Below are 12,198 nucleotides of genomic sequence, written 5' to 3' on the forward strand. Positions count from 1 at the left end.
CATGTATTTTATTATAAGCTTTTCATATAAAACATTAAGTTAATTAATCATAATCGAAGATGGTCAAGCTTTTTTCTTTCTTACACATCTGAATCTTTTCAGAATTGTCTCTTCAGAACCTTGCTACTTTTTGTAGTCCTGCGACTGTTTCTTTATGCAACCAAGTGTTGCTGAATTTCGGGAAATTTTCATCATTCTTAATTTTTGAAAATTTAGTTTTCGGTTCATGTAAACCGGTAGAAAAATAAAAAGTGTGTGAATGCATTATTGTGCTATGGATTCTCTACTTTTGGTCTGTGATCGTTAAAACCCCCCTTGACAATGGGCAGCGTCCTTTCTGTGTCCTTTGTGCAACCAAGAAACTGGCATCGCTGTGGTCGTAAAAAGGAGGCACAGGCATCACTTAGGTTGCAGAATGAATGCTCAGAGATCTACCAGTTTTCGGCACGTAAAGTACTATTTTTTACTCTTAAACAAGGCCGTACGATAGGACGCAGAGAGGACGCCGTCCAGTGTAAAGGGGGCTTAATAACACAACCTTCCTAGTTACGCGGTAGATGTAAAATTATGAAATCCTGAATATAAATCTGCACACACTATACTTGGTCATAGGCGGAAGGAAAAAAAACGTTCGTTTTAAAGTGATCAATAATAAATTGACATTTAACGCGACTATGTTATTGATTGTTACAAAACCGTGTACATGTATACGTGCATTATCACTTGGCTAAATTACATCGTAAAAGCAGTCATCACTTACTTCAGTCATTGTTTCGATTATTTTCATTTGGTGAATATAGGTAGCAGTTATGCAATACTAATTTTGATCCGACAAACTAGACGACAGTTATGGTATACATCAACAGAAGATTTAGACAACTATTACTCGCAGTATACCTTACCGTTTTTATCGTCATTTCGAAAGCTGTTTCGCTACGGTTGACTCCAGTACAGTGTGTGATGAGAGAAATACAGCGAGGCACCTGTCAGTATTCAAATGTTACTGATTTCAATTCTTGTATTCTGATCGGGTATGGGCAACGACCAGCGCGGTATAGCAAAGCCTCACAGTTGTGCCTGATAGACGAAGCTGTGGGTAGGTCGTAAATAAATTTTAGTATTTATCTTTTCATATATTTATATATTTACTAATTATGTATATATCTATCTTTATATCAATGTAGGTATTTTTATTTATATTTTATCTTTATTCATTGTTTTTTTTTTTCAGTCAACATTGGATGCTGGAAAGACACTGCAGTGCGAGCCATCCCTACTCTAGAAGGCGCGGATCCTATTCTGGATGGTTATTATTGGACCAGGATCAACGCCACTGAAAAGTGCTATGCTGCAGCAAGGAAGAGAGGGTATATTTATTTCGCTCTTCAGAACGGTGGCTGGTGCGCCTCGTCTCCGACTGCCGAGTTAACCTACACGAAGTACGGACGCTCTACAGCGTGTAATGTTGCTGGAACGGGAGGAGGATTGGCCAACCAAGTTTACAGAATAGATACTTAACCAAGTCGCATTAGCGGTGACTTTATCTTAAAAACTGGACGAGCTTCAGGCACTGACAATTGTTTAGCCGACTGCATTTATTTCAAAAGCTATTTAGTTCTGTGTTAAAGCAATATGAAATAATACAAGCAAAAATGCACAAAATTGTCATTACATGTACATGTATGATGCCAACCACCTATAGTCTGATGTTGACTGATTCCTTGGAAACTTGGTTTGGCGAGTTTTGCCACTGTTCCCTCAAAAAAGATGCTGACAATTTTCTGTTTTGGCTACACATCTGGTTGGGTTTATTTTAATAAAATTAAAATTTTCCAGGCTGATTGTTGAGAAGGACGATCTATGCTTATGTCTTGTCGCGTATGTTTCGTTGTACGTTGCCGATGGACGATCTTACAGACAGTTTCTTGAGTAATTTCAATGGAAACAGCGACGTCTTCTTGTTCGCGCCGAAGCAGCACATCCACAATATTAGAAAGTCCTCCCTCAGGCTTTAAGACGAGGCATTGGCATCCTTCCAACGTGCTGAAAAAAATTGACTTGCAACCGAAAACACCAGTGATTGCGTCATCAGAGTACGTATGGCCAGATCTGTTCTGCTAAGATCCGTTATACAGGGTACACAACTCTCACCCAAAATTTTGAATCACTGAAATAATATTTTCTCCAATCTCGTGACTTGAACATTGTTTGTTGGTAAAGGTAACAACCAGCTTTATAAAGGGTGTAGTGACAGTTATCACAGTGAAATTTGAAATAACGATTAAATATGTATGTCTAATTTTCAAAATAATTTCCATCATTTCTAGCATATTAATCAAAAACACTATTATTTGTTGTACGAGTAAAGTTTTGTACACACACTGGACAAAAGAAGTGTCACCCCTACTGAGCCAATACTATGGGGGAGATAAATGACTGTGGAATGATATGATCCTGGTATCATTTTATTAACATCAAATTTCACAAAAAATCACAAAATGAGAACAAAATATACATTCTACCAAAATATGCAGTTTCAAGTCCAAAATTAGTACTTAGTGGCATAACCACGTGACCTAATAATAGGTGCCAGTCTACGAAGCAAGGTTTCATACAATTGTCTGATGCGTTCAGGGCTTATGCTGGCCCAAGCATGAAACACTGAATATAACAGAGTTTCTCTGCTGGTTAGACGGGCATTTGTCAAAAGTTTTGACATATCATTCCACACATTTTCTATAATGTTTGCATCCGGACTCTGGGCAGGCCACATAACCCTGCGAATGTCCTGTTGGTCAAACCAATCATCAACTGCTCTGGGCCTGTGACAAGGAGCATTGTCATCCTGGTGAACAAATGGATAATTCCTGTCACCAAACATGTCAGTAATAGATGGTAGCAAGCCTGACTCCAAAACATCGATATATTTCTAGTGATTCATGTTTCCATTAACCACTATCAATTCGCCCAAGCAATGGATGCTGATGCAGCCCCACACCATGATGAATATGCTGCTCCGGGTTCGAAAATTCAGTGCATGTGGTTCAAATGCTTTACCATCAGTTTGTCAGCATAGTACCCGTCTGTCATCAGAGGTCAGACCAAAGCGACACTCATCAGAAAAATATATAGGACCAATTGTCATGAACTGTCCAGTTCCAGATCCGTTGACCCTAGTTTACTCTACGTTGCCTGTTTTGTAACGATATAAGAGGTTTCAGTCTTGCTACCCTGCTGTACACTCTCTGAGCATGTAACCGACGCCTAGCAATTTTCACATACACATTCTTATGTGTGAAATTGTTCCACTGTGTTGTCAACTGACAAGCAGTGTCGAACTTTGACAACCTGGACATCAAAATCAGTCGTCGGTCTTCACGGCCAGTATTTTTTCTTGGACGACCCATCAGAGGCAATTTGTCTCTTGATCTAGTGTTTCTATACCGAGACCAGACCCTCTGCACGGTTCTGACTGAACAATTCAATTGTATCGATATTCTGACATTGCTTATATTCCGCCTCTTCAGGTTAACAACTTGCAACTATAACCGTTAGATAATTGCCTGTATCTTGCCATATTGGAGGAAGACAGGAATAACATTTGCTGTACATGTACAAGACCAACAATACAATTCAATGGTATAGCGGTTTTATACTCATTAGTCACATTATAAGTAGACCAGGCATTATAAATACCCAAGATCTGCCTACTTTTATTACTCTGAGTTAGGGGGTGACACTTCTTTTGTCCAGTGTGTGTACAGTTAACATGCATGGTATTTGACAAACTAATCTTGTAGCAAGAAGTCCAGTAACTATTAATATTAGCTATTATGCTAGAAATCGATCTGGTTCAACAGAACTTTGCATTGACGCGACTTTGTTGATTCCCTAACAAATAAAGACGTAATAATGTCTTTGATTTATTTGACACCAACGAGAAAACAATGGACTTTCAAGCGGTCTTTATCAAGTCACCCAAAATGTGGGGAGTTACACGTGATGTCTGCAAGAGGAGTATTGTTTTTTTTCCAACTGACTTTATTATGCCGACTTCAATTCAAAGTAAGGCATTGATCTCTGTTAATATTCATGTAGCCACCGGAAGCGGTCTTAAACCCAGGCGTCTACTGGTATGTCCTGCACTTGAGCAACTCCAATGGTAATGGTATGAGGCCAATGAATGCCAAAAAAATGTAAAAGTCCGTGATGCAGAATGAAATTTTTTGAAACCATTTTATTGAAATGTTTGAAATCGCGTTTGATCGTTAAATCTATATAATTATATTGAATCTACGACGATTAAACAAGTAGAGAATTAAACTACTAGACGATTTTCCTGTTTCCTGTTTTACTCCGAGTTGCCTCCAAAATCCCTCCTTCCTGTTAGCCGACGTAATGGCTAATACCTCAAGTCAAAAATTGACTTATGTTGACTGAAATAATGCTTTGATAAATTTTGAATTAAACTGCACTTTAAAAAATGGAGAACAATCTAAACATGGAACCAGCGCGATAACATGAAGGTATGGCCTACATGTATAAAGACTGGCCCATTGAAAAGTAATAGGCATTAGGCCGCGCACTGCATTTTGAATAATACCACGGCGAGAAAAAAGGCAATAATACTATTTTAACATTTAAATTGCCTATGACTGTTTGCAACACTTAAATTTAACGGGAAATCAATGCTGTTTCATCCATGACGTTTATACAAGGAAATGACAGTTTCAGAAAGCCCTTTTATAATTTTGATTTTGTTCATTAAAACTGACATTGACAAATGTCTTGTGCAAACTGCCAGACATATAATATTACACAATGAAATATCCTGGTATACGTTTCAATTAAAATTGTACTTTTGATTATAAAGTCCATTAAAGGTCGTGGGTAGATTACTATATGATGTATGTCAGATGCACTGAGGATAGATGATAATGCTTGTGTAGCATAGTGTATATAAATTGCTGTAGTTGTGCACCAATATTGTAAAACACAATGCCTACTGTTCCTTTAGGAAATACGTTGTATTTTTCATCTCCAAATGTATTATTTATTACTAGTATTATATACAAATGTATTGTTTATCACTGTTACTATTATATTTTTATTTTGATACAAATGCACTAGATAAAAAAGCAGCATGTTTTGCAATAGGCTAGGTTAATTGATATTACATCTTTTTAAACATCTAACTGACAAGAAAGGGCAATATTCACCATTTCAGCCGAAGTTTGGATAACGCACAGATATTTGACAAAGTAAAAAAATTCAAAGAGGGTCGCCAAATAGACCAACAATAACAAATGTTAATTTGATGCAGTAGCATGACCAAACATCATAGCTTTACTGTACGAAACCTGTTCTTGGTTAAGTGTCTATTGTAGCATTATAATTATGCTGAAACAGCGAATTTTTCCATTGCATTGTTTCCTGCTGACGATTCCGTGTATTGTTGCAGTACCCAGTAAACTGAATGGCATGCTCTCCCCTTATAACAATAGATATTAATTAAGTTGATAACAAAAACATACATTTTTGATTTTTTTGTCTGTTGCCGATGAAAACTGACCCCCAACTGAACCAAACGAATGCATAAATGAAATTATCATGATAATAATATCGCCATTGTACGAAATCATAGAAGATAAGATGCTCAAAAATTTTAATCGTTGTAACTAAAAATAAAACACATGCACTGGTATGATAATGTAATACACCTTCCACTTTCTAGCAAACCCATTTAATCAAAATACGCCAGGTAAAGCAACTGGTATTAATACTCGTGTGAACGTGCTGAGTGGCCATAAAGACAGATCAGATGTCATCTTTTTTCAATGTAATCAATAGAATACTGACACTCTAGGCGTATTGCAATAAATTTATTGATTGTGCATGCGCTTTCTACTAAGCTTTGGCGCATAAGAGGCTTATTTACCACTAAATTACAGGCAACATTCATTTAATTTGTTGGGCCAAAAATACTGCTATTTATTTCCATTTTTTTATTTGGTGAACATATGCAGCAGTAATTTAATTCAGTTTTCGATGAAGCTCTAGACGGCAGATATGGTATTCCTTAACAGAAGATATATACAACTATCCTTTGCAGTATACGTTACTGTCTTTATCGTCATTTCGAAATCTGTTTCGCTACGGTTGACTCCAGTACAGTGTGTGATGAGAGAAATACAGCGAGGCACCTGTCAGTATTCAAATGTTACTGATTTCAATTCTTGTATTCTGATCGGGTATGGGCAACGACCAGCGCAGTATAGCAAAGCCTCGCAGTTGTGTCTGGTGGACGAAGCTGTCGGTAGGTCATTATTTTTTTTTTCTTTTCTTCTCCTTATAAGTTATACATGTAACCACACGTTGACCTATAAATCTGTTCATTTATCTTTGTCTTTTGTATTTCTGTTGCTTAGATGTATATTACATTGATTTAGGATATGATATAGATCCAATAGTTTTCAGCTTAGGAGAAAACGCAGTGCATACATGTATACATGTGTATTAGAAGATTAAACTGGAATTAAAGGCGTTCTTATGTTTAGTTAACATGGGGTGCTGGAAAGACACCGAAGAGCGAACTATCCTTACCCTAGAGGGCGCGGATCCTATACTAGATGGACCATATGGAAGCAGGATCAACGCCATTGAAAAGTGTTATGCTGCGGCAAGGAAAAGAGGGTATATTTATTTCGCTCTTCAGGCCGATGGCTGGTGCGCCTCGTCGCCGACTGCCGAGTTAACCTACACAAAGTACGGACGCTCTACCGCGTGCAACGCGGTCGGAACTGGAGGGCATTGGGCCAGCCAAGTTTACAAAATAGACTTCTAACCAACTAGAATAAGCGGAGTCTTTATTCAGACAACTGAACGAGGCACGCCTATGGGTGGGATTCTTTGATATTTGGGATCACATGTATAGCACAGAAAGACAGCAGAAATATTGTGAGAAATATTAAAGTATGTCCTTTGATATGCCTCTAAGCTATGCTATTTGAAATTACAGTGTATTCGGTGGTATTTGGTCAGGTTTTGTAACCAAATTTTATTAAAATTATCCACTGATATTCCCTGTTATTGCTTGTGCTACTATAGCTGTCCTTGCCGCAGTGGGCGAAAGCAGTCTTTTATAATTTGGGATGGATTACGCATACGCATGTACTTTGCTGAGTATTTTGTTTAGAGATATTCATGAGTAGCCGTAAGGGGCGGTGGTAATTGCGCATGCGTAACAGGACGGGTGGAGAAGATGTACGCAAACGAAGCCTGTGCAATGCCGCGTTTTGCTGATATAAATACTGTAGTTATAAATAATAATCCGGATCACCATCAAAATCTAATCATTTGTTTCTTGGTCCTATTCTGGCCTATCCTGAAAATTTCATTAAAATTAGTCTATGGCTTGTGCAGAAAATTTCTAACAGACAGACAAACTACATTGTAACTAACAAACAAACGTAAGGACCCGAAAATATGGCCTCCTTAGCAGAGGTAATAATTGCTTGATTAAGTGTTTATCATCCTGGCGTAAGATGGAGTTGTATTCTATATGATAAAACTTACATTGAAATATGTTCCCAATGAAACAGGAGCATAGTACTAGATTAACGTTAGCAGAAGCTTTATTGTTTTCGGCCAACAAATGCAGATTTGATCAATCCGTTAAAGCATAGATGGGTACGGTGCTTGCATATACGCCAAAGGAAGAAATCAAGTTCTGATATAATATGCTTTCGGACTGTCGATGTGAAAGCATTTTATGACTGTATTATTTATTTATTTTTCAAGTTGTTAGAAATTATGCAGGTGATTGACTTTATTCATTTAAATTGAAATGCAGGTAGTAGAATAATTGGAAAAACTTAATCTAAGGGATCATACTAACTTATTTAAAAGTCTATCGATCAAGGCAATCAAATCACCAGAACAGCATCCCACCTTGTTTGGTGGCTTCCTAAATAATTAACAGTACAGGTATTTGTGATGCACGTGTATATATATCATCTTGTGCAATTAGTTAACGGATGGCATTTGGTAGATTAGTTCATCAAATCAGTCCAGTGATTAGGGAGAATTGCTGTTATGTCTGACATCGATCTGGTTTAACAAGATAATGCACTGACACCAAATTGTTGATTCAGGAACACGCAACGAACATACACGTATTTGTCTAAAATAAATATTTAAATCACAGCAAATAAACGGTATATTATTAACCGGTTTTTATCAAGCCACAGTGGGGAGTTGTACATGTACAGCTGTAGGTGTAGATGATGCATACAACAGGCGTATGTTTTTTTTTCTAATTGAATTTATTCTCTCGTCTTCAAAACAAAGTTAAGCGATCTTATTGGTGTTAGGTACCCATTGCAGGCCCGTAGCCGGGGGGGGGGGGGGTGTCGGGGGGTTCGAAAGAACCGCCCCTTTTGTCAGGAAAAGGTCCATTTTGGATAAAAATTTATCTACATACACATAAGTTTCATTGTAAAAGGTCCACCTTTTCAGAAAAAGAACCCCCCTTTTGAATTTGCTGGCTACGGGCCTGCATTGCTTGTTTCTTTGACACAATTAAATCGTCAAGTGACATATCCTGTACTTAATCAAATCCAGTGGTAATGGTGAAAAGGATTTAAATTCTTTATTTATAAAAATGCATATATCGAAATCATTTTGTTGAAATTTTCAACACGCATTTGATCGTAAAGTTTGTCAAATAATAACTAATATTACACGTATACGTTCAGCAAAAGATGAGTAGGGGCTCGTTTTTAATGCATTACGGCCTGTTTCACGTTCAGTTGAATCCTAAATGGCTCATCCCTGCTAGCCAAAGTAGTTGCCTAAAAGTAAAAGTACCTGTCTTATAATCCCAAGTCGAACATTTACTGTCGTTATATTGACTTAGTTAACGCTATATGCTTTGGTAAGCTTTAAATTAAGAGAAAGGGATAAACATTTTATAACGTGTAGAAAAAAAACCAAAATTTATTGTCATTATGAAATATCACACGATGCATTTCCTCAGCATAGTAAACTAAAAAAAAGTTCATGACAAGTCGCCCTATGTTATATATGAATATACCAGTACATTGGTAGTCTCTTACCTTTAGAATCACAGTTGAATGGCTTGTCGTTACCCCCCTTCTGACTGTACTCGTACTCCGCTCGTGCACATTCTAGCAAAAGACAAATAAAAAACACGATTAGACACTCTTTCGATGCTTGCAGTCAGTATAAGTAGAGTTGGGCTATGAAATTATGGTTCAAAATATGTTTAGACACTCTTTCGAAGATTGCAACAGTCGGACTTCGAAATTGTGGTTCAAGTCACTAATTTGGGGATCAAAAACACTAATCTGCGGCTCCAAGTAACAAACGACAATTTCGTTTACAAGGCCTGTACAAAATATTTTACTGATTTTTGGTTGGGAGAAGAGGATATCTATGGCAGCAAGAAGAACTTGAACTATCCCTTCAATCTGCCGCCTTTTCCTGACTTTATGACTTTTCATAGCTTACCGCAACCCATATCAAGGGCCTCCCATATGTTAACCATGTAATTCGAAATACGATCTCCTTTTTTCGTCACGCACATGCACCTGTAAAGACAAAAGGGAACATTTATTTCTAAGTTTTTGATATGAGCTAATTAACATGGGATTGATGTATATACCAGTACATCGGCGTGAAAATCTAGTCCAAATTCAATTGCTAATGTTCAGCAAATCACACGTTTTTTTTTCGTAAGAATTTGAATATATTTACTTTTGCTTTTTAGGTACGATTGTGACACAATCAGAATATTATAATTTCACAAAAAGAATACATCATAAACTCTGCGTCAGACAGGCACATACTACAAATGTACATTTATTTATAAATCTTATTTCAATCGTACATGTATGTTTGTGACAAAGTCGCTCGTTACTTACTGTTTAAACTTGATTTTTGTACGATACAGATTCAGAATAGTGTTTTGGAATTGATTTAACTACTAGCTTGCATACCTTAATTACCACGCTCTCTTCTGAAATAACATAATTTTTCACAAATTTAATTTCAAAACCGATTCAGAGCAGACTATGACGCAATGTCTTGATCTGCAGTAAAAAAATTACAAAAACATTAACATTTCCAAAGAAAAGACGGGACTTACTTGGAGCCAAGACACTGTTTGGGCGAATAATCGCCGTTGTCTTCACAGTTCAGTTTTGGAGCTCCTACTCTGGTCAGAAGGCTACCCTCAAAGTCAGCCTTGCGCTCCAAACAGTTCTCTAGAAATAAAGTGTATCATTTATCACTTCCCTAAGCAAAATATCAGGCCTGCTGCAAATTTGTTCTGAAAACGTTTTAAAATAATCTTGCATTTTTTAGGTTTTCAGAAAAAGTTTTTCTAAAACTTCAACAAACTGTTTGTGCAGCGTTTATATGAATTGTATACATACTTTTTAGCATAAAAAATATTACTGATGTTAACTAATGGGGTATATCATAGCATTACCCTTATCATGTTAACGCTGAGGAAATGTTTCTTTTAAACATATTATCAAAAACACATTCATAAAGTTATCAAAAACGCGTTGATAATGGTACAAAAGATTTACACAATAACGTTTCCAAAACATTTATGTGTAAGCAGGGTTAAAGGTTTTAAAAATAGCTTACTTTTTTCACAGGTTTGGGTTTTCGGGCTGCATTTCAGTCCATCGCCGCATTCAGCTGTGGAAGGCACTCCAAGTAGGAAAAGTTGGATGCATTTGTCGCCTTCCTCTGAAAAATCAACAACATTGGCGCGATTCGGTGTTTTGTTGATAACAGTGCACAGGTAAATTACACGTGGAAATACTGTAGTTTGCATTAGATTCTTAAAATAATCGTCCATGAGTTTTAAATTTATGACGGAAGTTTAGGAGAGGAGAGGTTAGGGATCCTTTTCAGCCAAAAGCTGGGAACGAGTAAATTACATTTGCAAATTTCTGAACTCAGGCCCGTATAATGCATCAACCTGATATAGCACACCGTGCATGTTATCCTTTTACTTAACCCTACCCTGACCTTTATGATACCGGCTCTACTTTCCAACTCATCACGATACCACTTCCACTACCCGCACTGAGAAACACAGGGCGCTCTCTTCCATTATTCTAGCTCTCCTTACAACCGATCTACTTACATGTACAAGGGGGGGGGGGGGGGGTGGGGGGGGGTGGGGGTGGGGGGTGGGTGGCTTCGTGACATAAATTACATGTACCCGCGGCCGTACATGTATATGTAAAAATCTGCACTTAGGAAGCCGAATGTGTATGTACATGTGTATGTACCAGTTTGTGTGTGGGGTAACCGTACGGAAAACATAAATAAACGGGGGTTTGGGGGAGGGTGGGGGTTGTCTACTAATTCTGTTCTCCCTGCGTTTATGTTTGGCGTGCATAAAAATAGTGGCGGGGATATATGCTCCCTGCGTCACCCCTGGTTCCTAGGCCTATGCACAATACTGGCTGTTTGAGTTCTTGACTTGAAATTTATTGAAATCTGTTAAGATTTGAGAAAAAAGTTTAGTGCATTTTACTTCCAACTTAGTATAAAGTCATAGTTAAACAAATGACACACCAAATTAGAGGGCAAAACACGAGAGAGAGAGAGAGAGAGAGAGAGAGAGAGAGAGAGAAAATGAACTTACTCAGCAGCGTTATACAGACGTCACAACAGCCGCACATGCCACCGGGTCTTACCGCGCCACCTTTGGCCAAGCACGCTTGTTCATCCAGTAACGTGCAGGTGGCTCCCTTGCAGGCGTCCGGAGGGCACACCAAGGCGCTTGCGGCCACAGCACAACAAGCCAGAAGTACGAAAATTTTCATGCTTTTCAAAATAGGAAATCGAGACAAAATGGTGCTTTAAAAGCAAGTTAATTTCTGCTTCTCTGTCGAATATCAGGAGCGTGGTATTTATAGCGTTATCGTGCTGGCACCCTAGATAAAGCAGAGTAACGTCAACATTTACACTTGCCAAAAGATAAGGAGGGAAGAATGACAAATGCAACTTGTTTCAACTTTATCTTTTTCTTTTAATTGGAAAAGTTATGAAGTGACTCTGCTGCTGATGTATAAGAAATAACATATGATAATTATAAAATCTTTAAAAGTCCTCACGACAGTATGAAAAGGCTGTAGATTTAAAAATTCA

At 37.7% G+C, this 12,198-nt stretch overlaps 2 protein-coding genes across 2 annotated transcripts; one reads left to right on the top strand and one right to left on the bottom strand.

Moving 5' to 3' along the window:
• Positions 1-737: 737 nt before the first annotated feature.
• LOC147760782 (uncharacterized) lies at positions 738-2,157 on the top strand. Its single transcript, XM_087018433.1, has 2 exons — positions 738-1,096; positions 1,232-2,157. Exons 1-2 carry the CDS (start codon positions 850-852, stop codon positions 1,516-1,518), a joined length of 534 nt encoding a protein of 177 aa, XP_086874559.1. The 5' UTR covers positions 738-849; the 3' UTR covers positions 1,519-2,157.
• A 6,468-nt stretch (positions 2,158-8,625) lies between these two features.
• On the bottom strand, positions 8,626-11,973 carry LOC106170252 (uncharacterized). The gene is made up of 6 exons (XM_013550044.3): positions 11,693-11,973; positions 10,678-10,782; positions 10,169-10,286; positions 9,532-9,611; positions 9,117-9,188; positions 8,626-8,852 (listed from the first exon to the last, which is right to left on the bottom strand). The coding sequence occupies exons 1-6, from the start codon at positions 11,871-11,873 to the stop codon at positions 8,836-8,838; spliced, it is 573 nt and encodes a 190-aa protein (XP_013405498.2). The 5' UTR covers positions 11,874-11,973; the 3' UTR covers positions 8,626-8,835.
• Between the last annotated feature and the right edge of the window lie 225 nt (positions 11,974-12,198).

The sequence above is a fragment of the Lingula anatina genome, chromosome 7, assembly GCF_051362555.1.
Source record: "Lingula anatina isolate TDL-2025a chromosome 7, LinAna3.0, whole genome shotgun sequence".
NCBI lineage: Eukaryota > Metazoa > Brachiopoda > Lingulata > Lingulida > Lingulidae > Lingula > Lingula anatina.

Bases quoted from the DNA above. Each gene is read 5' to 3' on its own strand.
- LOC106170252 (XM_013550044.3), bottom strand. From the start codon at position 11,873: ATGAAAATTTTCGTACTTCTGGCTTGTTGTGCTGTGGCCGCAAGCGCC. The intron at 9,612-10,168 runs GTAAGTCCCGTC...TTGTCTTTACAG, and splicing joins AAACAGTGTCTTGGCTCCAA to GTGCATGTGCGTGACGAAAA. The intron at 9,189-9,531 runs GTAAGCTATGAA...GTCTTTTGCTAG, and splicing joins GGCCCTTGATATGGGTTGCG to AATGTGCACGAGCGGAGTAC.
- LOC147760782 (XM_087018433.1), top strand. From the start codon at position 850: ATGGTATACATCAACAGAAGATTTAGACAACTATTACTCGCAGTATAC. The intron at 1,097-1,231 runs GTAGGTCGTAAA...TTTTTTTTTCAG, and splicing joins CCTGATAGACGAAGCTGTGG to TCAACATTGGATGCTGGAAA.